The 27,188-nt window shown below is 31.7% G+C and overlaps 1 protein-coding gene across 1 annotated transcript in view; it reads right to left on the reverse strand.

Moving 5' to 3' along the window:
- Nucleotides 1-907: 907 nt before the first annotated feature.
- KPNA5 (karyopherin subunit alpha 5) overlaps nucleotides 908-27,188 on the reverse strand; it is a 38,759-nt gene continuing 12,478 nt past the window's right edge. The window contains exons 6-14 of the mRNA XM_012753837.2: nucleotides 26,774-26,905; nucleotides 25,296-25,384; nucleotides 19,294-19,393; nucleotides 13,999-14,162; nucleotides 11,632-11,710; nucleotides 10,078-10,203; nucleotides 9,296-9,423; nucleotides 6,400-6,578; nucleotides 908-4,376 (exon numbers count right to left, since the gene is read on the reverse strand). Of these exons, the coding sequence (XP_012609291.1) occupies nucleotides 4,189-4,376; nucleotides 6,400-6,578; nucleotides 9,296-9,423; nucleotides 10,078-10,203; nucleotides 11,632-11,710; nucleotides 13,999-14,162; nucleotides 19,294-19,393; nucleotides 25,296-25,384; nucleotides 26,774-26,905 (1,185 nt within the window). The 3' untranslated portion in view covers nucleotides 908-4,188. The remainder of the gene's footprint in view (nucleotides 4,377-6,399; nucleotides 6,579-9,295; nucleotides 9,424-10,077; nucleotides 10,204-11,631; nucleotides 11,711-13,998; nucleotides 14,163-19,293; nucleotides 19,394-25,295; nucleotides 25,385-26,773; nucleotides 26,906-27,188) is intronic.

The following is a 27,188-nucleotide window of genomic DNA, read 5'->3' on the forward strand; positions in this document are numbered from 1 at the left end:
ACTAGCTGACTTCAAAATATATCACAAAGTTACAGTAATCAAAATACCATATTAGTATAAAAAAAGACACACTGGCCAATGGAACAGAATATAGAGCCCAGAAATAAACACACATATCTCTGATCAATTGATTTTTGACAAAGGTGCCAAGAACACACAAAGAACAGTCAGTCTCTTCCTAAATGGTGCTGGAAAAATTGGGTATCTATATGCAAATGAATAAAATAAGAATCTCATCTCAAACTACATAGAAAAATAAACTTAAATACTTAAACGTAAGACCTCAAATAATAAAAGTACTAGAAGGAAACACAGAAGAAAAGCTCCATGACATTGGTCTAAGCCAGGAGTGGGGAACCTGTGGCCTAGGAGCTACATGTGGGCTTCTGGATCCTTGAGTGTGGCCTTTTAACTGAATCCTAATTTTATAGAACAAATTCTCTGAGCAATGATTTTTTGAATATGTTAATAAATATTCTTTGCTCTAATATGTACTTTGCTATTAATATGGCCACTCCAACTTACTTTTGATTTGTGTTAACATGTTATATCTTTTTTCTATCCTTTTCCTTTTAATCAATTCACTTTTTTATAAAATGGTTTCTTATAAACAAGATATGGGCCTTTTGTATTCTGACAATCTCTATACCTTAACTGGCATGTTTAAATCATTAACAATTATTGTGATTATTGATGTAACTGAGTTTAGATCTACAATCTTGCTATGTCTGTTCTTTTTTAATATATATTTTTCTCTTTTTCTGCCTAGTTTAGATTACCTAAGTATTTTCTATGATTCCATTCTCTCTGTTGGTTTTATAAAGTAGATGGAATTTTAGCCAATAACAGCATCTGTTTTTACTCCCTGTTAGGAAGACACAATCTTAAATGAGAAGAAATGAAACAGACACATTTATATAAATGCAATTGTAAAATAGTATTTTATTATTTTTAAGATAGTGCTGTAACATTTCATAATATTGCATACTGCTCAAATGTTGGTTTACTTAGGTCAGAATATCTTCCCCATGTCTTATTCTTCAAGTCAGAATTTAAAGACACACTCTCCTTTTTAGAGCCCTATTACATTGGCTCCTAAAATGTCACATTTCATAAAACAGTAATGCTATAAATGAAAATGAATAAAGGTTAAGAACAATCTGATTTCACAGTTTCACAATTAAGTAGCCAGTAGATTGCTGAATTTAGAACAAAAATTCACTAAGACTTTATTGTATTTACTTTTTCCAAAATGCTGCTTCTTTGAAGAAGAAAAATATAAAGACAAAGGCAATAAACACTTATTTTTAGTCCTTTATCCAATAAATCTACCTTTAATTGCAAATAGGTTTTACAGTTACCAAATGATGTTATTTCTGTGCCAGAAGAATTTATTACCTTTTTGTTTTGTTGCTTTCTTGTTCTGGTGCTACCGGTAAGTGAACAAATGACAATAAAATTTAAGGACAGTAAAAATTAAAACCACCTTTAAAATAAAATTTATAGTAAAAAGACCAAGCTACTGAATAAAGTACTTATAAAATAAGTGAGAAACATTGCATAGATTAACTAGTAGAAATTCAAATTCAAATAAAATAAAACACCAAATTTAATTAAATGAAAAGGACTCTTTTAAGTGTTTTTTTGGTATTTGCATTGAATTAATTAATCCACATTGCCCTTTATACTGCATTTTATTATTATTTTGGCACAGTTTATCTTAGATTTAAATATAACAAATCTTAGAAAAGTGAGTTAAAAAAAGATTTATTTTTTTCATAAGATCCAGGGAAGAATAATGAAAACATATTTTGGAGCATTTTAAATGGTACATTTGAAAAGAGTAATCATATTTTTAAAAACAATTATAGTAATGAAATATTTGTTAGCCTTTATCCAATTAAATATATTACCAGGCTTAGAGCTGGTCCCAACTTCTAGATAGTACTCTTTGCACTCAAATATAATCACACTAATTACTCAAGAAACAGATTCAAGAAATTAAATATAACTTTGTATTTAAATGTTTATAAAGTATGGTCATATTCTATACTTAGACATATGTTTGTTTTACTGGCAAAAATTTAAAAATATCCCTTCATAGGTCATTCTATGTGTGTACACACACACATGTATTAGTTTTTTCTTCTATAAGAGCTACTTTGTTTGAAAAATTTGATTTAGAGATTTATTATAGTGACTATGGGGTCCTCAAAATAAAAGCAGGCACAGCTGGTTAATTTATGAATTATGCTGCATTATCAATTTCAATTGACTAGAAAGAGAATACCCTGTCACCTGATAATCAGAACTGTCTACACCACAAAAAAGTGTTTATCTGATAAATTCGCCATCAATTTGGTAATCTTTAACTACCCTGTTTTTTGAATATATAATGAAAAACTTTTTATACTCAACTATTTAACTCCCACTACTTAAAAAGGGCACAGATACAATCCTCTACTTAACAATATAAAAAAAGGGTTGGCAGATGCATTCAGCATTACAGACACCACTTAAACCTGTATTTTATAGCTATAGGTTTTAAGTGTCTTGCCAAAAACTTAGTTTCATGATATATAATTTACAAAGTGTCATACTATTTAAAAGTACTCCTGTATACATTTTCCTCTTAGAACATGCCTCTGATTTCCAGCAGAAACATTATTAATGCCATCATAAATGAAATCTTTCTTTACAGAATAGATTATGAATCATATCAAAATTGCTTTAGTTCACCTTAAAAGAGCTGCAAACTAAGTTTTAAATAAGTATTCTAGGTATATAATTGGAAATGTAAATAGCCTGTATATAACTATAAATTAAAAGACTGAGTTCAACAGTACCATCTCTGCTTAGAAATTCTACCAAGCATAGTACCATGAGTAACACACAGACACACAAATATATATGTATCTATAAATAAATATATAATATTACTATTGAAATCTTTCTTTTAAACTTTCATAGTTTGAAGAGGATTTTGCTGTTAGTTCATAAAACACACACATTATATTTACCAATCTGACACAAATGTAATCTAAAACACGATTCATAACAAGCAGCAGTATGACCTTCTATAAAAGAAAAAATTCTAATATAGATTTCAACCATATTAAAGAATCCTAAGCAATTTTGATTTTCATCAGTGCCCAAATGTTAAATGCACCTAATAAAATTTAATACATAACAAGATTATTTCTTCAAGATAATTTTGCCATTCAAGTATCCAAGTTTTACTATTATACAGAGAATGAAACTTTTCAATTACTCTTCTGAAAAATCAGAAAAATAATTACAGTATTATTTTAGATATGCAGCACTACTTTAGATTCATGATGGCATCTATCACGATGCTCTTTAAAATGAAGAGTGAAAAAATAATAAAACACTATTTCAAAAATGGTATCATCTGGTTGAAATACAAAATATATTAATATAATAGCATTTATATGTTAAAAACAAATATTGAAATGCTTTATTTAAAAGTAATCTTTTTAATGTGTTCAACATGAAGAACAGCTTCTCTCTTCACAATTGCCACATTTTAACTGATTATCAGCACAATACTTTTTGTTTTATAAATAAATTTTATAGGTTTTCTGTTGTAATTTTTTTTTACAAAGTATAACCTACAGCACAGTGATTTATAATTTAAGGTAAATACTTTCACATTCTAATTTAGCTTTTACACTATTTCATGCTTCTGAAGCGCTTTTTTTTTGTTTTTTTTGCTTCAAGATAGAGGTAGATTTAGTAAAGATTGAGTGTGTAAGACTTACTGCCAAAATGCAATTATCAACAGCTATACTGCTAATGTGCAGCTTCCAAGAATGCTTAAAAAAATTCAGAATTGTTATGTAATACTTTACCAAAGTTCTCTTTTCAAGCTTAAGTTATTAAATAATTGCATAATGTATTTAATTGTTCACAAAGAGATACAAAAATCCAAACAACAAAAGACATAAATACAGGCACAAAAAATAACAAAAAACTACAAAGAAAGGTTGCATCTGAATGGAAACTTCTGTTTCATTTTGCTTTTACTTTTGTTTCATTTTGCTTTTTAATAGTGCATCAAATTCTTCCTTTTCTATGTAAAAAACAAATATTCCTACTGACATTCCAACAAAGAAGAGATATCCAAAGCTACTCTTTTTCAATCATTAATTTTTTTCCTTCACCGAATTAAAGCTGAAATCCATCCATTGGTGCTTCCTGCTGCTGAAATACAAACTGTTGTTGGTTTTCATCCACCTGAGGTACAATACTGGGGTCATCTTCTTCTACACCAAAGTAATGTTCAATCAGATCAAAAGCCTTTTGGTAAATTTCCTGATTTTCATGGCTTTGCAGAAACTCAATTTTATCCAGACCTATTACACAAAGCATATATATAGAAACAAATTTTTATTTAAATATATATTTATATCAAAATAATAAATCAACATCATCTATCACTCCACTGTTGATAGGACTGCTATTTTTATCTAATTTTTGCATATATTGATAGCCAACACTTATGCCTCATAATTCAAGAATGTGAGTATGGAGTAGTGTGAAGAGGGACCACAAGTCTGGGAGTTAGGAGTTCAAAGATACCACTCTGGTAGCTGTGTGATGTCAGCCAAGTATAAGTTCAATTCCTTTGTACTTTAGTCTCTCAATGTAAAATGACAGTTTTAGATTAAGAAACTCCACAGGTCCTTTCCAGAGTAATTATGCTAAATAACAAAGCACAAAAAGGTAAAGCAACAAAACATTAAATGAACAAGCCAAAACATGGTAAGCCAGAGGATATCAATATAGAATAAATGTGTAGTATTTGCAAATCTATGATTCTTTTTCACAACAAAACACCAAATATGTTGTTGTGTCATTTACCAAAAGCATAATCTATTATATAAGTGACAATGAAAAAATCTCATTTTGAAAGAATGAAGAGAATCTATAGCAATCTATTTTATTGCTAACAAGAAAAACTCTCCAGATAGGTCTGGGTAATGTTGAAAATATTTTTCACCTAATTACAGATAAACTACTTCAATTGAATTATTGTAGAATTTCTAAGAAAGTATGAGCAAAGTAGTCATATCTATACAAAATCACAGAATAGCCCCAATCCTAATATACCTTGGGGTCAAAATAATGACGGTAGAAAGAAAATATTCTTAAGTCATTAATTTCTTATATTTATGTGATATCTTAATCAGTACATTATATAATCTGAAATAAAGGCAAAGTGATAACTCAACCTTTAAGGATCAAAAATCAATGTCTGAATCAGTCACACAATATAAAGAGATTTAATACAGAAAAGTTAATATTTAACTCAAGTAACTTAAAAGAAAAAGAAACAATTTAGATTCATGTCTTACCCTAAAATAGACTCCATATGAGTTAAGTTAAAGGTTTTAAGAATCCAATCAGAAGTAAAATAAATAATTTTTATCAAATTTCTGTGGGGACAATAACTTTGTAAACTTTGAAGCAATAGAGGATTAGACTGAGTTATTTATTAAATATAAATAAACACGATTTGTTTTATTAAAATAAAAAGACAGAAGAAATGCCATATCAGAATTAAAAAATTTTAAATAAAATTAATTCTAATTTTTCCCAAAAAAAAGTCAAATAGGTAACTGGATAAAGTATAATAAATATGCAAATTTGGATGAGGAAATACACTAACATGGAAAATACAGACTACCCTCTATATGAAATAAACCAAGAAAAGCACATAAAAGCAACTTGGTGATACCACTTTACATCTGTTAAATCATCAAAATCAACAAAATAAGTATGAGGTTGTGGAGTAGATGCATACAATGTCAGTGACACTGTCAAGACACAGGCCTTTGGAAAGGAAAATGAGAAGATATATCAAAAGCTTAAAAACAATTTTGTGCCTAATACTCCTGAATAAATTTCAGAAAATTTATCCCAAGATGTTAACTCTACAGAAGAAACCAATTTATATGCAGAAAGATGATTACTTTGGTTATATAAAGCAATAAACAAAATGGTCAACAACAGGTGTTATGGTTAAACCTGCAGTCAAATTGCTAAACAGCTCTCAATATAACATCATGTGGCTACTAAAATCATAAAAATTATGTAGAAATATGCAATTTCTCCAAAATGTTGAAAACCAGAACACAAAACTATACATACAGTATAATTAAATTGATGTAAAGTATTTGCACATAAGAACAATGTAAAAACAAAGGTAAATAATATAAATAAATTGTTAGAGTAATAAAATTATGAGTAACATTTAAAAATTTAAAAAAATATTGTACTGCTTTTATGACAAAAAATCTTTATGAAATTAGAGAGGGAAAATGCCTATGACAGATAATTAAAAATTTACTATAATTTTTTTAACTGATTGCATACCATATGCTTCTTCAATGAGAGCACAGTATGGATTAATGCCTATTCCATTCTGCTTAGATTCTTGTTCTCCCAGACGTAAAATATTTTCCAGTCCATTTAAAGCCACTTGGACTATTTTGGAGTCCATAACGGTCAGAAGGTCACAAAGTGGTTTAATGCAGCCTAAGGCTACCAAATACCTTCAGAGTAATTTAAAAAAGAGAAATGGGAAGGAAAAACATTTTAGAAGACTTAAACAGTGTTTATAACAACAGCATGCAAATATTCTTCATAGTGAAATGTTATATAAGCAATTAAGAAAACTATGCATATACAAACTCAAATATAAAAAATAATTACATTTTTACTTACATTGGAATTTCAAAAGCTTCTTTCCTATTTTCTAATTGACAAAATTAGCAACAAATAGTATTGCAAATACTACAAAATACAGACACAAGCAAATTGGTACTTGGGCTTGTTTTTGTTTGGCATATCAGCACTAAGAATAGTGGGTACAAGTTTTTTTATGTTTGTTTTAAAGGAGAGCCTATATTGACACATAGGTATAATATGGAGGTAGGCAGAAATGAAGAGGGAGAAGGGATATCTAAATTAAACTTCAGGAAATTTCTCACAAAAAAATCATAGCTAACGTTCTGAAACATAATACTATGTTTCAGAAGCACAAATGCCTCTAGAAACAAAACAGGCCATCTTGCAAACAATTTTCATAAATAAAATTCACAAAATATTTTCATTCATTTTTCTAATACTTTGTCCTTTTATAGTTGTTATTAGCTGCTTTTCCAGCCTCTATAATATACATGAAGTAACTGATTTGTTCACTTGGCATAAAGTCCATATTAAGGACAAAAGTAAAAACATGCTCTGAAGCCAGAATGGATGCTTTCAAGTCCCAATTCTACTCCTTATTAGTTGTGTGACCTTGAGCAACTGCTCTGTGTCTCAGTTTACCCATTTTAAAATGGGGATAATGACAGTACCAACTTCAGAGAGCTGTCGTGAGAATACAATAGGCATTTAATAAATGTTTTTGTCCCTTTTTAAAAAAATGTACAAACCTTCATTGGAATACTCACTTGACATATACTGTACTATAACTGATAAAAAATATTTGTTGAATGAGTAACTATCTTCATAGTTATGGGAATAAAAGAGATAAAATAAGTTAAAGTACCTGATACATTGCTGGTGCTTAATAACTGAAATGACTTACTTAGCTCAACTGGCTAGCAGGCACTCATCAAGTATTAGTGGTATGCATGCTGAACCTAATTGAGATTGAGGTCTTCCTCCCAAATATGTAGAGCTAATGAAATGGTGAAAATGGTTAGAAAGATAATTATCTCGGTTGGGCACTTGATCCACACTAGTAAATTTAAGGAAAAACATATGGAATAGATATAATCATCAAAATAGATTGAAAAAAATGCAACAGTTTGCAGGTAAACAAACTTTCAACTCAAAGCAGATAAAAATAACATTAGTATTAAAAAAATACAAGATAGAACAAAAGAAACATCTTGTTTTATTACAGCTTATATTCATGATAAAAATGAAATGGAAATATTAAGGCAAAAGAGCGGAATGGAAAATAAAAACCAAAAATAGATATTATCAACATACAGAGATACGAATTTAAGAAAGAAAATAGTACAAATGAAGACAATATAAGATGATGATCTCATAACAGGCAGATTTCAAAATGTGTAAGTAATTTGTAATGCAGCATTGTATTAATATTTTGACTTATTTCATAAATTAAAAAAATAAGTCAAGTATTTATTAGAAAATATTTTCTAAATAGTCACTTCAAAAAATCTAAAAACATGAAACCTTGAGCTTCATGGAGGAATCTTCAGAACAAGAAGATTCTGTAGGAAGTTAGGCTTTTACAGAGGTGCAAAGTGAAACCTTGCTACAGGAGATAAAAAGAGTAAAAGCACATGATAAAAATAGATTTAAGAATCAATATGGATAATAAAAATTATGATGATTACAAATGATAACAGTAGCTACTTTAGTTGAAAATTTAGTAAGTCTTAGACACTATACTCAGAATTTTAAATGCACACTATATTTTTTTTAACTGTATTATTTTTTTATTGTATTGTTATTTTGTACTGAGTTTTTAGTACTTTTGATCTGTGGTTGGTTGAAACTACAGATGTGGAATTCCAGGATATGGACAATAGACTATACTACCATAAGGTACTATTCTCTTTGAACTAATTTTAACAAAAAGAAACTAGGGTGAGGTTAAATGACTTTGTCAAGACCACACAACTTTTACTGCAGGAGCAGGATTTGAAACCAAGCTGACTTAAAAGCCCATATACCTATTATTTATGCTGTCAGTAAAATAAACTGTGAAAAAGAGAAAAAAGGTAACTAGTATAGAAAAATAGAAGTAAGATACTATCCATAGGCAAGGCTAACAACCAATTAGGAGCAGACCATCACTCTATAAACAAATGTCTACTTCAATTTTATTTAAAATAAGTAGAGACCCACATTTATTAGCCATTTCTATATAATAAAGCTATATTTTTGTGATTTTAATGGTTTAAAAATATTTAATGCCCATGGTAATGTATTTTACAAATTAATAGAATGTTCCTATTCAGACTTTGAATCTCTGATTTTTCAAAATAGCCTGCCAATGGTAATGATGTTAATTATAATTTAAATTTTAAAAATTATGAATAAATGCTATAACTGATTTATGACAGTGTTATCATTGTCATTTCATATTAAAATCTCATATTAAAAATGCTTATCAAACTGACTTAGAAAAAATTTTTTAGTTTCATAAGTAAATAAAAAGTATGTTTTATTTCAAATTTTGTCTCATTTACATTTAGAAAATAAGTTTTAAAAATCTATATCACACCTTATCTGCTCTGGAGTACCTCCTGATGTTGCATTAGTTATAGCCCATGCTGCTTCTTTTCTGGTGCGAAACTCTGCCTTCTGAAGAATCTCAATCAAAACAGGAAAAATATTTGCATCTATAACAGCCTGAGAAGAGGAAAAATGATATATAGCATAATTAGTACAAACATTCTTTCTAAAATATTACCAAGTAAAGGAGTCTTGAAACTCAGTGGTTTTAAAATGCCAGGGTTTTTGGAAATACCTTTGCAAATGTTTTATTTCTAATCTGTCAATAAACTTTCACATACTTTCCTTTTTTAAAAAGGAAATTAGCTTTTTAAAGACTGGAGAAGATAATAGCAGAATATAAATTTTAAAGATGATAAAACACAAGGCCATAAGACTATAATCACTGATACAAGGAGCTTGACAGGACCCTAATAAATCATTAAAAGCTTTGAGAGAAGATCATTGCCTAACTTATCTAAAACTAATGAGAAACTATTCCCTTTTAAAGACTAACCATTGTGTGTCAGGCACTGTGCCAGGCGCGTGCGCGCGCACACACACACAGACACACACACACACACACAGAGCTGCTATTCCTCACTAGAATACTAAAAGTAAATATTATTTTAGAGAAGAAAAGGCCATGGTTTTAAAAATACTCTTTAGGAATTATTTTCTAAAAGAATCTTTTTTAGTCTCACTAAAAAACACACTCATAAAATGTTGACTTTTGTCCAAAATGGCTTCTTAGAACTTCCTGTTCTATTTTCAGATCTAAAATTTACTTACCTGAATCTGAGCTCTATTTCCAGCAGTGATGTTAGAAACAGTCCAGCAAGCTTCTTTTCTAATTGACTCCTTTGGACTACTCAATAAATGTAAGAGACAGGGTAATGCAGAGCAATTCAAAATTACCTAAAACAAGTTAGAAATGTAAACAAAAAGTTTTACAGAAAATAATATACACAAAAATCTAATAATGAATTAGTTAGAAGTACAAACACCATTCTGAAAAACGAAATTAAGAAAAGAGAACTTCTCAAGGTAAAACTTGAGCATTTGCTGCCTTTTGCTTTCCTGCTGTTGCCAAAACTTGTCTCATGCCAGTATAGGAAAAGTGCCCTCTTCTCAACCCACTAAAATGCAAATCATAGGTGTATCCTTCAAAAATTTACAAATGTACTCAGAGTTCAACTGATATAACAACTTGAAGAAAGATTTGATGACTGAGGTCAATATCCAACCTCCAGTTTTGTGAAATGAATTAGTAAAAAATACGTAGAGCATACCAACAGTCTAAAAGTATCTAATACTATGACCATTAGGAAACCTTAATGTGTAGAGTAAGTCTGTTTCATAAACACTTTTATTCCTGTTTTGTAACAAAGGAGTGTATTCTGCTTTGTCCCTTCACATTCTTTCTTCTAGTACAAGATTAATTATGTTCCTATATTCAAAATACCCTAATGATTTACATTAAATTTACTTGGTGAAGAATGTAAATTCAGCTGACAAATACAGTTCACGTTTACAAAGGCATTTTCATTTAAAGAGCTATTTTAAATGGATAATTATCAATTAATCACTTTTAGGTGATCTAATATGTTACTAAGTTTTTATCTTCAAAAAGATTGTACCCCAAATCTGGAGTCAATCTTGACATCACACCTTTGACATCTCACCATCCTTTAAAATATACATACACACACACACACACAAAGTTGTTAATGAACAATCCCAGATATGTTTCCTTTCCATCCATCCTTCCATCCTCATAATCTGGGTCTTCAATCTAGTATAAAAGACTCTCTCATTTACAACTTCACTTCTAACCTATAATCAATCATGTTCTCTACTAACAGTTTCTATTACAATCAAGTTTAATACTTCTTAAACATAACTCATGCATGTCTGCCTCTGTACGAAGCTTTAGTTCCAACCTCTTTGTGGAAACTACACAGATTTCTTAGCATATTGATCTCTTTTATTAAACTGTTTAGCATTTACTGACTGATCAGTTCAGAGTAAACATACTACCTTGGGTAATTTGCATTGTTTAAATATATGTATAGTTTCTCCCTGATTAGATTATAAATCCCTCAAGAGCAGAGCCCATTTCTTATACTTCTTTGCATTGATACAGATCTAGGATAGTGCTTTCTCACAGAAGTATTTGAGGTTGACCACTTGTTATCCAGAATATATTTAGTGTCAAATTATGGATGGCAATACAATTATGGTAATGCTAAAGTCTTGATTAATACATATCAAGTGGTATGAAACATAATAAATTTCTTAAAGTCTATTACATTAACAGTTTATCAAATTGAAGTCTGAACTCACCTGTGTTTGAATATCATCACCAGTCACAATATTACCAACTGCCCTTAATGCAGGTGATACAACTTTATAATCATTGTGCCTAAAAATAAAAATATGAACTTGTATACTATTAAGAATTTAAAATTTACATAAAATTTACAAAAATAATACAAAAAACTCCCATATAGTTTTCACCCTGACATTTTATTCAAGTTTCAGAAATTATTCTAATAATATCTTGATAACAAAGATCTAATTCAGGGTCATGATTTACACCCAGTTTTCATGTCTTTTTAAACCCAGAGTAGTTTCTCAGTCTTCCCTTGATCTTCATGATTTTGACATCTTTGACGATCATAAGCCAGTTATTTATATTTATCCAATGTTTCTTCGTGAAGACGAAGGTTATGTATTTTTGGCTGGACTATCACAAATGCTATAATTCTTTCTTTACATTCTCCTGGGTGACATATGGTTATTTTGTCCCATTACAGTGGTGATGAACTCTGGTCACTAATCACATGGTATCTGCCAGACTTTTCCACTTTACCATTATTGTTTCTCCCTTTATAATTAATATCTTATAAGGGGATACTTTGAAAGTATGTAAAATCCTATTCCTTAATCTACTTTTACCACTAGCTTTAGCATCTCTTAATGATTATTGTCTGAATTATTAGTAATTATTAGTATTATTACCAATGATTTTCTAATACTATTATTATTCTAACTATGCCTTATCTCCATCGACTTCATTTAGTGTGGACTCATGGGTTTCCTTTTTTATTTAGTAAATTATACATTAAAATAATTGATTTCAAAGCTCAAATTATCCAGGTTTGGAAAGTGAGAACCCTTTCAGGTTGGCTTCTGGGTTCTTTTGATATTTCTCCATTCTTTGAGCACTCATTACTTTCCACAGTCATGTTTCTCATTCCCAGCCCTGGAATCAGTCATTTCTCCAACCCTGATTCCTTTAAATGAAGAGCGGTATTTAGAAACCTAGATTTGGACATTCAGGATGTTGAGCCAATTCCTATATGAGTGTTATTGTTCCCAGGCCCTTTAAGAGGACACACACATGCTTATCTATATATATTTCTACATCTATTTTTGTTTATATATTTCTACACCTATTTTTGTTAAGAGCCATGAGTTCACACTGACGTTTCTACTTCTAATCTAAAAACCACAGGATTATTCAGGCTTTCTCCTCTTCCATATTTATTATTTCCATTCTCTGATAACAAGAAATAGCTTCTATCTTACTAATCTCCCTATATACAGCCAGTCTTCTAACTTACCTAAGCTGCTATCTCGTGATGTGTTAGCTACAAGCTTCACTCTAGCCTGCTGTGTGCTCACTCTGGTAAGTGCCATTCTCAAGTGTGGGGCCTAATCTCACCACTGGACCTGCCTGCCCACCCTCCTCTGATGCTGTCAGACTTCTCTTGCGTCACCTGTCTTGTTTGACTGATCGAATGGCTTTTTGACAGAAGAAGAAAGGGAGGAAGATAACACATTTTTTTAAAAGAAGGAAGGAGGATGAAGCAGCCATAACATCTTTTTGTTTTTTCAAACCAAGTTTCATTCTGTTGCCCTGAGCAGACTGCAGTAGTGTCATCATAGCTCATTGCAACCTCAAATTCCTGGGCTCAAGTGATCCTCCTGCTTAAGCCTCCTAAGTAGCTAGGACTACATACAGTTGTGCATGTCACCATGTCTGGCTAATTTTTTCTATTTTTTGTAGAGATGGGTCTCACTCTTGCTCAGGCTGTTCTCAAACTCCTAAGCTCAAGCAATCCTCCCATCTCAGCCTCCCAGAGTGCTAGGATTACAGGCATGAGCCACCATGACTGGCCAGCATAACATCTTTTTAAAACAAGTTTTCTTGAAAGTGTTTAACTTCTTTATATAGAAAACCTGTTCTTTTTAAAGAAAACAGCTATAACAGCTCAGCAAAGAGAAACATATTATCTTTAAAACAATGCTAAATGATTTTCACTACATGAACTTTTACTCATATTAATTACTATAATGAATAATAAACTAGATTATTGGTTCTGTGAGAGCAGAAACTTTGTTCTATACTTCATTAACAATGTCTTGCATAACAGGCATTCCATAAATACTTGTTGAATTCAGTCTTTCTCATTCATAAAAAGATCACACTAAACTAAGGAAAATTCATTTACAAAATAATCTCAACTACAAGATATAAGTTTAAAGGTCAATATTTTAGGAATATAGCTATTCTCCTAAGTGTGGGGTTGGTAGATTTTTAATTCTTCCTGAAGATAGGGACTCTTGAGATATTTACAAGGTCATTACTTTAATTGCTAACCTTAATACACAATTATACAACTATAAAACATAAATTATAATTACATCAAAAGTTCCACCAATCTTCGACACACTCCAGAATCAATGACTGCTTGAATTTTATCATTGGGTCCATCGGAGAGATAAGAAAGGGCCCAACACACATCTGCTAACACATCTGGGTCACTGCTAAACAACAATCGTGATAGGACATTTAAGCAAGGTGAAACCTGGAAGGGAAGAAAAGGCCAATATTTAAATTTTTTCTCCATCTAAAGCCAAATTTCTTAGGAAAATATAGAAATTCATTTTAAAATAAAAATTTAATGCTATGAAAAATTAAAATATTCTATTGTTTTAAAATTATGATCAGATATATAAACATGAAATTGACTAGGATTCCTGTTAATTTTATATTAAGATGAGTGGTAAAGTTCTTTTTTAACTAATGAAATATATATTTAGGATCTCCTCTCTACGTCTAAATCATACACATCCCACAAAAAAAAGACATACCAAAACTGAAGTAAGTCCAAATGCTTCAGTTAAGTATTTAACATGATGATCATAGAATATGATCTAACTTAAATGAGTCTCACTTTACTCATTACATGTACTTTATTGGAAATAAATCTACTTTGAGGAGCAAAGGTATAGAAAATATAAATATGTTTGTGAAGGATCTTTGAATAGAAATCACTAATAACTACATTTCTTCCTAATATAACAAAAAGCCTAAATCTTCAACTAAGGAACAACACATTATACCAGAGATTTTTAATCCCTCTAGCATTAACAATATAACTAATTAGTTGTAGAGGTAAACAAGCCAGTTCACTTCTCTGAGATTTTGTTTCCCAATCTGAAAAACAACAGGGCTGACTTATTAATAGATAAATGCTTTGATTCTTCTTGTCTTCCTTTCACCCAGACTGAGTTTCAAACATTGCTTACTAGGTGTGGGAAAATTACCTAATATCTCTAAACCCCAATTGCTTCATTTGTGAAACAGGGATAAGGTACAATTAAACTGGTAAGAATGCATGTAGCATCCGTGAACAGTACCTGAGATATACTAAGTACTTAAATATTGGCCCTCTTTATCCGTGATCGGTATTGATTCTATATTCCTTAAAGTTGCTTTTTTAAATCAGCAAACCTATTGAAAAGACTAAGATATCCCTTAGTCTTTCTCCCCAGGTAAGATCTATATGCTAAATGTTAGATATGTCACAAATAAAAAGTGACAAAATCTTCTTTATGTCCTAATATTTTAGATGAGTTTTCCCTTTATCTCTATTTTAAAGACTATCAGTACATAAACTATAATCTTCTGAAAGTAGTTATCTTTTCTGCTGGGCCCTTCCTTTAAGGATGATCCTAGGATCCAGGTACATAAATCAGCTACTTTACAAAGTAGACATGTCCACCTGTAAGTTAGTAAATAAAACTGGCACATCTGGATCCTTATCCAACAATCATGATTCCACCCTTGCCAACCACCTCCTCCTTGAATAGTGAAATCAGTTTTTTAAAGAAAATACAAAGTTTTGAGTTAAAAAAAAATCAGTGTAGCTGATATATACCTTTTTACTGAGTTAAAAAATAATGAAGTACTACATATTTCTAGCTTTAAGAGAGCAAAATAAAAAAAACATTTCTGCCCCACTGTCTTCTCAGAAAGAAGGAAAAGAAACAGAAATACAAATTCCGTCTTTGAGGAGACTAATTGACATTTATAATCCTGCCCATAATACATAAAGATGAAAGTGAAAAAAAGAATGGTAATTGACTTAGAAAAGGAGGAAAAAGTGGAATCTTAGTGCCAGGAGAGGAAGCTACCAATAAGAAGGAAGTTATTTATCCCCCCGCCACCACCCCCAAATGCCTTAGAAATCAGAGGCACCAGGTATCACAGAAGGCAGGGGAGATGGTGCTAAAATAGAGGGAAAAATTAAAAATCTTAAAAGGAAGCAGGTTTGGGTCCCTATCTCATAGGTAGGTGACTAGCATTCTCAATGCTAACAAAGACTAAAAGTTTATTTTAAGAAATTATAGCACTACTAGAGATCTGGGCATTGGAAGAGGGCTACAGGTTTTTACCAATCAGTATGTAGATTTTACTCTCCAAGTTTCCAATCCAGTACGGCATTTCAGCCTCCACTGTGCCTGATATCCCAAAGTTCAGTTTCTGTGGTTCACATTTTGTTGTCCAATTTCTTGGACACTTGTGTGTGGTTTCTTTCCTTTTAACTTAAGGTTTTAGAATTGTGATTCCTACTTAAATCAATTATTACTAAGGTGGTTGTCTTCTCTATTAACAATCCTTCTATGTGTATTAGTTGGCATTCTTCTGTAAAAAAGAGCTTTCCTTTTTCCAGTTTAATTTTAGTATCAGGATAGAGTTAGATTTTTTATCCATGTGTTAAAAATATTTCCTTTCCTTATTCTTTTCCATCCTTAAATATTACCAAATTTAGCTACAGGGAATTCTATCTGAATATATTTCAGAAGTAGAGCCAACAGAATTTCCTGATCACATGGATGTAGAATAGGAGATAAAAGAAGGCAGGCAAGAATAATGTTAAAGTTTTTCATTTGAGTAATGGAAAACAGAAGTTCCATTAACTTATATTGTTGGCAGAGCAGGTTTGGGGGAAAAAGGACAGGAGTTATGTTTTAGATATGCTGAGTCAGAGATGCCTATTAGATGTCCAAATAAAGATACTGAGTGTGGAGTACAGAAGAAGATATGAATCAAACACTGAAATTTGGAAATTGCTCATATGTAGATGATATTTAAAGTCACAGAATGGGTGAAATCACAAAGTGAGTAAAGATAAAGATGAGAAAAAAGCCAAAACCACATTCTTTGTATTCTCAACTTTAGGAGGTAAAGGAGAAGAGAGGGAACTAATAAAGAAACTGAAAAAGAGCAATCACTGAGATGGAAGGAAAATCAAGAGAGAACAGTGGCCTGAAAACAAAGTGAAGAAAGTTTAAACAGGAAGAGGGAGTGATTAAATTCTGTTAAATGCAGGCAAGTCAGGCAGGTAACATAAAGACTGAGGAATGACGACCACTGGACATCCCAGGTCATGTAAGAAGTCTACAAGCTAACCCCTAGATTTCACAATGTGGAACTATTTATGCCCTTGATGAAAGCAATTTCAGTATAGTGACTGAGGAAAAATCTGATTGGAATGAATTCAAGAAAGAATGCAAGGAGAGAAAGTGAACAATGCAAGAATAGACAAATAATAAATTTTTGCTGTAAACGGGAGCAAAGAAATAAGAGTGTTACTTAAACAGCAGTCCTCAGTCTTTTGGGCACCAGGGACCAGTTTCATGGAAGACAATTTTTCCACTGACTGGGGACAGGCCCAGTGGCCTCATCCCTAACAGGCTGTGGACCCTCACTGGTCCATGGCCTCCAGGGTTGGAGACCACAGACTTAACAGGAAAATTGACAGGGGTTCTCAGAAGCAGAAAGGAGAATTAAGACAAAATAACAGTATATTTTTATAGCAATGACAATAATTTAGAGGAGCAAACAAACTGATAATGCTGGAGAAAGAAAATTATTGGAGTGATACCCCTGAATAGGGAAGAGAAAAGGCTATGTAGTACACAAATGGTGGAATTAACTTTATAATGGAGAAAAAAAATAATCAACAATGACAAGAAAGTATAATAGGCAGGTACAAATAACCACATGATAGTAAATGTGGTAATGATAAATTATGGAAATTCTCTTTTTATTGCTTCAGTTTTCTCAGTGAAATAGGAAGCAAGATCATAAGCTAAGAGTGAGGGTAAATGAGAATGGAGTAGAGGTAGGAGGGCAGGAAACAAGAAACAGCCTGTTAATCAAGAATCCTTTCTCTGCCAGCTATCAAATAATGTGTATTAATATTAACCAATATAAATGTGAATTGGCCTAGAGTTCAGATCACTATATGAATTCTCAAGGTCCACATAACTTTCCAAAGTCCTTTATGTCCCATGTAATGGGTAATAACTTTAAAAGGATGCTTTGAAAATGTGGTTTAGACCAGCAGTTCCAACCTTTTTGGCACTAGGGACCATTTTCACAGAAGACAATTTTTCCACGAATGGGAGTTTGGGGGGTAGGGGTGGTGGTTTGAGGATGATTCAAGCACATTACGCTTATTGTACACTTTATTTCTATTATTACATTGTAATATACAATGAAATAATTATAAAACTTATGATAGGTGGGGGACCTCTGGTTTAGACTACCAGTTTTATAAATTTCAGTAACTTTCAAATAAGGAAATTCTTCAGGAAAAAGATAACTACATAAATTTCAAAAGTATTACCAATTATACAAGAAAATGTATTTAAAATAAATTATTTATATAAGGTATGTGCTATTACAAAGTTTTACAAAATCTTTACTATTTGTCTATGGCTAAAGAACTCATAAAAAACATGAAATGTATTTAGAACAAAAAGATCTCGAATTGTAAACATTTCTTAAGAAAAATCCAATAGTGCTACTAAGCAGAAAAAACAAGAGAAACATCAAACATGGCATATGAAACTAATTACATAATATGCCATAGAGTATGATAATAGATGAATGGACATAGTACAATGAGATTTTTAAGTCATACTTGCAGTTTAGATGAAATGTGGCAAAATCATGAATTCTTAAAACTGTAATGGTGAAAGTATAAATGAGAAGGCATACCAATTCATGCATTATCTTTATTGAATTTAAAATTTTTTATTTTTTACCCCCAGAAACTTTATCACCAGATCTTTACCAAATTTTGAGCTTCTCTTAGTGCTATATAGTCACTGCTCATTGTGCCCTTTAGTTCAGACACTAAATTCAAAAGAAGTAGAATGGTATTCTAAAAATTTATCCATGTTCTGTCTTTCTAACAGCATCTTATTGGTAAACAACAGAACTAAATTGGAATTTATTATCTATCTTTCTAGAAGCAAAAATATTAGTAGACAGGGAAAAAGATATTCTTAGGACATAAAAGTTACAAAAGCACAAACAGTGGACCTGAAGGAATTACCTTAATCTCTCGGGAGCCTTCAATTTCTTGTAAACCAGAAGATTTCTAAAGTCAACTCCTAGATACATACATATCTGGTTATAGTGGTTATCTTTGGGCACATGAATTTGAGCAATGGAAAAAAGAGAAGGAAATTTCCATTTAACTGTAAATCTTTTGAATTTTGTGTATGTGCAAATATTGTCTCATCAATAAAGAACACAATGACTAACAAAAAAATAGTCCTTTCAACCTCAAAAAATCTACCATAAAGAAACTTAAGCTTATGGAGACAGACTTGTTAATTTGTATATTTTACTCATACCTTACTAAAGTTTGGAGGAGGGTTTTTGCCTCTACATAAATTTGAGAGGGCCCATACAGCATTTCTTGTTGTTGTAAGTCTGTTTGAATTTGTTAATAAGCTGCCAAAAAAAGAGAAAAAAACAACTGTCACTTTACATTCATTTTTCCTCTTTAGCTATTTTCTATCATAACATAAAAATTCTCTTCAATATATATTAAGATATTCAACTCGTAAATATTAAGATATTCAAACTGGTAAAATAGGATAAAAGCATCTTTAAAATTCATTATGTTTTCAGAAACAAAAACAAACATATTACATTTCTATTTTCTAAAGTTTGAATCTATGATCTGAATGGATTCTTAAAAGAAATCATGAAATGCTTTGAAAATAAGGGGTGTCACGGTAAATTTACTTATTTCTATATACATTTTAGAAAGTACTAGATTACCTTTGTTTTAACCATGAAAATAAAACATTATACCAATTCAGAAAGCAAGGAATATAGGGTCAAGTTAAATGAAGATCATCTATTGACATGAGAAGTTTTCTGTTTTATTATTAACAGATGGCATGTCTCGGTGTTTTTATTTGGTTTGCAATAAATCCTGGTATCTATCTACTAAGAAACTGAGTGTCTAAAACAAGATTTTTTTCTTCCCAGACTTCTAAGGAGTTACTACTACCAGGGATTTTTTTTTTTTTTTTACAACATAGTAAGTTATGTTTTAGTTATTCATATTTAAACCTGAAGTATTAATAGTAGTCCTTAAAACTTAGAGAGCTGTGGACCCTGCTGAGACCATAACAGATCCTTACCTCAGAAAAAAAGCACATACACCAAAATTTTGGCATGCATTTTCAGGAGTTTGTTAACTTCCTAAGGACCTCCACAAATCTGCTAGAAGTACAAAGAACCTAAGTTAAAAAAAAAAAAAATCCCTGTTTTGGAGTGACATAAGCAAAAATGATGCAGAAGAGAACTCTGAGGGCCCATCCCTCCCCAGAAACACTGAAAACACTTGCAAACACTGTTAGAATCATCTTTATGGGAACTCCGGAAGATAGTCGAAAGTTCACAGCAATTAAGAGAACTTTTAACCAGGAAAGGGCTAAAATGTGGTAGGAAAGCTTTCTGGCATTTTAATCTACCCTTGCCTAATCCTTTCCCCAGCCTGCAAGCAGCCTTTAAGATGCCAGCCTGCATTTCCACTGTGGGTTCCTTCTTCTAGAGGTAACTGAGCATACCTTGTTTCAAAGGAATTGTGTTTGTCTATTTGAACTGGTTTGGATACTCTCTGAAAAACTGATGTAAGGCACTTGTTTTTGTTTTACCTAACTGGGAACTCTTTTGTCAAGGTGGCAAAGTAGCTATGTAAAGAATGTTCCTCAAAAGCATTAAAAGGCAAATGAATAAGATATTTGCAAAAAGGATATAATTGAGGCAAACAAGAAACACACTGAAAGCCTGGGTGAAAAGGTGGGAGTGAAATACTATTGGGAATGAGGGATTTGAAAAGCTTCCACATGTATCAGACAATATAGAAAGGCATGTACATGCCCAGGGCAGAGTGAGTAATCAGAAAAAACTTGAGGAGACCTTAAGCTGTCACCTCTGGTTGAACTTTAAGCTTAGCACAACTGCGAAGGCTAAGTCACAGTTGTAATCAGCCTGGCTCAGCTTTGAAGGAGTGGCCCAACACAGAGCCAATCTGCAAAGATGTGGAAAATTTTCTTTTTCTTTCTTTGTGGCTCCAGACATTTAAGGAACTCTCAATTATCAAATCACTAGCTAACCACTAAGCTAAAGGAATAGAGACTTCAGAGACTGCACATAACAAAGAATACAGGTTTGACACAATTAATTCAAAAGGCTCCTAAACAAATAATTATAACAAGCAGCAACACCAAAACCTGGAGAAAGAGGAGAATCTGATTTCCATAATTGCCATATTATAATAATCAAAATCCCCATTCTTCAATAAGATATTATGAGGTATGCAAAAAATAAAAAACTACGGCCCATTAAGAGTAAAATATATAAATTAAAAGAAACTGTTCCTAAGAAACCACAAACATTGTATTTACTATACAAAGATTTTAAATCCATTGTCTGAAATATGCCTAAAAAAACAACGAAAAATCCCAAGGACAAAGAACTAAGGAAACTAGGAGAACAATGTCTGGACAAATAAGAGAATTATAAATAAGGAGACAGGCATTATGAAAAGGAACTAAATAGAATGTATTGGACTTATCCAGTATAATAACTGAAATTAAAAATTCACTAGAGGGGTTTTGAAAGCAGATTTGAGAAGGCAGAAGAAAGAATCCACAAACCTGAAGATAGGTCCATTGAAAGAAATTATCCAGTCTGAAGAGGAGAAATAAAAGGATAAAAAATGAACAGAGTCTAAGAGACCTATTAGACAAGATCAAGCATACCAATATATGCATAAGAGAAGTCTGAGAAAGAAAGGGGCAAAAAAAAAAAAATATGAAATAATAATGGCTGAAAATTTTTCAAATTTGATAAAAGAAATAAATCTATGCAACCAAGAAGCTAAATGAACTTGAAGTAGGATAAACTCAAAAAGATACACACCAAGACATATTATAATCAAATTGTCAAAAGCCAAAGAGAAAATCTTGAAAGCAAAAAGAGAGAACTGGCCATAGTGTACACAAGTATTCTGCATAAAGATCGACATCTGATTTCTCATCAAAAACCATGGAGGATAAGGGCAATGGAATGACATATTCAAAGTGCCAAAAGAAAAAAGAAAAGCCTGCCAACCAAGACTGCCAACCATATCCAGCAAACTACCTTTCAAAACTGAAAGAGAAAGTAAGAGATTTCCAGATGACAAAAGCTGAAAAAGGTCATCACTAGCAGATCTGCTTTACAGTAATAGCTAAAGGGAATCCTTTAAGGTGAAATGAAAGGGCAATAGACAGTACCTAAAAACCATACAAAAAAGGACAAAACCCTACTAAAGATAACTACATAGGTAAATGTAACAGACACTATTATGGCAGTTTTAGGTTTGTAATTCCTTTTTTGCTCCTGTGTGTTTTAAAAGACAAACACATAAAATAATTATAAATCTATGGTAATGGGTAAGCAATGTATAATGATGAATTTGTGGCAACAACTTTAAAAAAGTAGGACAGAAATGTTCAGGAGCAGAGTTTTTGTATAATTTTGAAGCTAAATTGCTATAATTCAAACAAGGTTATTATAAGTTTAAGATGTTAACTGTATACGCTAGAGTAACCCTTACGAAAATAACTTAAAAAAATATACAGAGGGAAAAAAAGATATCACAAATAGAAAAAAAAAAAAAAAAGAAGCCTGAGCAAGAGCGTAAACCCTACCTTTACCAAAAATGGAAAAAAATTAGCCAGGCGTTGTGGTGCAAGCCTGTACTCCCAGCTACTTGAGAGGCTTAGGCAGGAAGATTCCTTGAGCCCAGGAGTTTGAGGTTGCAGTGAGCTATGACAACACCATTGCACTCTAGCCCAGGTGACAAAGCCTCCCAAGTAGCAAAGACTACAGGCACACACTATCCCACCCAACTAATTTTTTAAAAAAATTTTTGTAAGGGTGGAGTTTCACTATGTTGTTGCCCAGGCAGGACTCAAACTCATGGGCTCAAGTTATCCTCCCATTTCAGCCTCCTGAGTAGCTGGGATTACAGGTGTGTGGCACCACGCCCAGCTAATGTTTATTTTTAGAGATGGGTCTTGCTATGTTGCCCAAGCTGGTCTTGAACTCCTGGCCTCAAGGAATCCTCCCACCTCTGCCTCCAGATTGGCTGGGTCTACAGGCATGTGCAACTGTGCTCAGCATTGAAACTATAGTGGTGATAACTGCACAATATTGCAAATGTACTTAATGGCACTAAATTGTGCACTCTAAATGGTTAAAATGGTAACCTTTATGTTACATGTATTTTACCACACTAAAAAATAAGTCTTTGTTCTAAAGATTTTCCTTTTCCTCTGTTCTAAAGGTTTTCAAAATAGATTTTTTGAGGCCTCTCCAAAATACCAACTCATTTAGAAATAAAAGTTATACTGATTTTGTGTATCAGGGGCTGACACATTTTTTCAGTAAATATTTTAGGCTTTGCAGGCTCTCTTCCTCTGTTGCAACTACCCAACTCTGCTGACACAGCATGAAAGCACCAAAGACATTAAAAAAGCAAATGGGTATGACTATGTTCCAATAAAACTTAATTTACAAAAATAGGGAGCAAGCCAGATTTGGCCTGAGGGCTGAAGTTGGCTGACCCCTATTGTATATTATTATTCTTTTTTTTGTATCAATGAGGTCATTATGGAAAAGTATAAGTCTTTTCTTGTCCAGATAGGCTATTAATATGTTATAAAGTTGAATTAAATTAAAACAACAAAATATGTCAAGATATAAAGTAGTAAAAGATTTACATTTACTGAGAATCAAATGAATTAGTAATAAATAAATTAAAACATCACTCACAGAACTGATCAAATGATATATAAATAGGAGTTTTATATTTACTTAGGCATTAGCTAAATGTGAATTTCAAAGTGAACGATAATCTATAATCATTATTAACCTAATAACTTTTTCCTCTTATCCAAATAAAGAGCATCTAGTACCTTGATGTAAGTTCCTTTTTATTTATTACCTTTCTCAATTTTTTATGAAACTTCAAAACTTTCTATGATCAAACTGTATAATGAAACTCTGACACTTTCCAACTTTTTGACACTTTTTCTGAAATGTATTATGTTTACAACTAGTACTACATAGCTGGGTACTGTTTGCTCTCCATTAGTTTTATTTTTTAGTTTGATTTATTCGGTTATGATTAAAAAGCTACTTAGGACTTTTCTTGGGATTAGACCCAAGAAATGCTTACTAGTTGGTAAACTACTACCAACTTGAGATATTAACAAATAATAAAATGACCTAGAGACAGAGAACCAAAAGTAAAAAATATATACATCAGGTCAGAAAAAATCTCAAATTGAAACTTTAAGATATATTTTAATAGTATAGACTTCAAAATGACTCTGATATTGAATTCTAAATTAGTATTTTCTTTTATAGCTCAGCTATAAAGAAATTGTCAAATACTATCAAACATTAACTCTGAATAAGCCCATAGTAAATGAAATTGTACTGAGTGGTTCAATGGCCTGCACACAGTAGGTCCTCAATTAATACTGGTTAAACAAAATCATGTGGAGATATCACTTCTTTCCACAGAAAGCCACTTTATCTACAGGAGTAAAATGTCCTTTGCAAACTAATGTCTAGAAATTCATCCTTCCAGTTTAATACCTTAGCTAGAGAAGATGGAGAATGGCAAAGAAATGATAAAATTTTTCCTTCTAACCATCTCAGTTCCGTTTTTTTTTTCAGTACTTGCAATGACTAATAAAGATGCTTTTAGTGAATCATAAACAACATGTATAAAAAAACCTATCTTTCAAATAATTTTATGTCATTTCTATAAAGGACTTCACAGGGCAATTTCTTTTTTAAAAATGTACAAAGTTGAAGAAGAAACCACTAGGTAAGTCATTTTAAATAAAATTCTAATCCTGAAAGAAAAATCTCTTAAGATTTCTGTTCTCTGAACATTTCAAGATGAAGTATAAAAACCTCCTGACATCCTAGATACACTATCTGTTCAAGTATTAAAGATTCCCTGCTATAGCAACATTAAAATTTTATTGTATTATAAACTACTATATATCCTTGTTTTGTAGAATAATTATTTTAGCACTGTAAGCAATGACCACTGTAGTGTTAAGTATAGGTTAAGATAAAATAAAAGACAAAAATATGATAGAATTTGAAAATTTCTCTTGGTTTACCTATTTTCAAACTACTGAAGGCATGGTTAACCATAAGCCAAATTTAAAAGCATCACTTTAGAACTTAATTGTGCATGTAGAAATATAGTGGTATATACAGTTTGTGATATATACTTCACTGTGATAAATTTAAATAAAGTACTTACTCTAACAGAGGTGGAAGTATTTCACAATTCAATACAAAATCTCTGCATTCTGCGTTGTCACCAGCAATATTACCAAGTGCCCAAACCGCCTTAGAAAAGTAAGAACAAAATATAATCTTAAGATAATATCTTAAATAAGATGCTCTTGTAAGAATGAGATTTTAGTATAGAATGAACAAAGTGATAGCTTTTAGCAACATGTAAAAAAAAACTAGGGCAGTAAGAAAGGAAAACTTTTAAAATGTAATTTAATAACATTTTTAATCAAATTGAAAGAGAGTGCATTTTAAAAGTTGTCCTTGCATATTAGTGAAATACCTATAATGGTCAACAAAGCATAGTTTTTCTACTCTGAATCTACATGGACAAAATGTATTTATTTAGCGAATTTTCCAGGTAGTCACATACCACATAACAACATTTCAGTCAACAACAGACCACATATACGATGGTGGTCCCATAAAATTATAATACCCTATTTTTACCCTTTTCTGTGCTTAGATATACAAATACCTATCATTGTGTTACAACTGCCTACCATATTCAGTACAACAACATGTTGTACAGGTTTGTAGCCTAGGGGCAATAGGCTATACAGTATAGCTTGGGTGAATAGTAGGCTGTACCATCTAGGTTTATGTAAGTATACTTTATGATGTTCACACAACCACGAAATCACATGACATATTTCTCAGAACATATCCCTGTCTCTAAGTGACACGTGACTGTACTTATAGTAGAGGTTTGATCCAAGAAATCGACTATGCCACGAAATCTACTACACCAAGAAATCCACTCAATGGGAAGGGATTTGTAAAAGAGGAGAAAGACACAAAGCATGGAAAAATGAGTTAATTGCTAATATGAGAATTAGCTTGAATTGATCCCTAAAAATAACTTTAAGATTAGTTAGGGTTCATTATAATTTTTAAAATAAATGGTAGCAGTGCCAGGAGCAGTGGATCATGCCAATAGTCCTAGCACTTTGGGAGGCCAAGGCAGGAGGATCACTTGAAGTCCAGAACAGCCTGGAGAATAGCAAGACCCTATCTCTACCAAAAAAAAAAATTTGCTGGGGCTGGTGACACAAGCCTGTAGTTCAGCTACTTGGGAGGATGAGACAGGAGGATCGTTTGAGCTCAAGAGTCTGAGGTTGCAGTGAGCTATGATGAGGCCACTGCACTCTAGCCCAGGCAACAAAAACCCTGTCTCAACAACAACAAATGGTAGTAAAAGATCAAATTATTCACTTACTAAATTTCAATTAGATGAGAAATTATGTAAATGCAATTATCATTTATTATATTCTCACTTCAAATTTTTCATGTAAGTACAAAAGGACATGTTACTTTTCAACTGTGAAAGTTATATTTAATGTTTAAAATATAAGAAAATGAATTACAAATCATAATCACAAATGGTATTTTTCAGAGGAAATTAAATTCTATTATATATAACAATACAAATTAGAAACTTACCTGTTCCTGAACATCTTCATGTTCGGAATTAAGAAGTTTGATAAAAATTGGAACAGCCCCAGTTTCAATTACTACCTTGGTATGTAGAAAAGTTCCAGATGCTATATTAGTTAATGCCCACGCAGCTTCAAACTAAGGGGTAAAAAGTAAAATAAATAAAAGCACCAAAGAAATGTCAGAAAGGAGAAGGGAAGAAGAGGAGGAGTAAAGACTTAACTGGACAAGTCTGAGAGAAAGACTAACATAATTAATAATATTTATTGTGAAGTCAGATTTCATAGACAAAAACCTTTAGGGGGGAAAAATTCTCAATATGGAAAAATAAGAACTGAGAAAGAATATAATGAAAATTGACAAAATCAACAAAATATAAACACATCTGAATTTATAATTACTATTAGAGCGCCAAGTGTCC

The sequence above is a fragment of the Microcebus murinus genome, chromosome 5 (assembly GCF_040939455.1).
Source record: "Microcebus murinus isolate Inina chromosome 5, M.murinus_Inina_mat1.0, whole genome shotgun sequence".
Lineage (NCBI taxonomy): Eukaryota > Metazoa > Chordata > Mammalia > Primates > Cheirogaleidae > Microcebus > Microcebus murinus.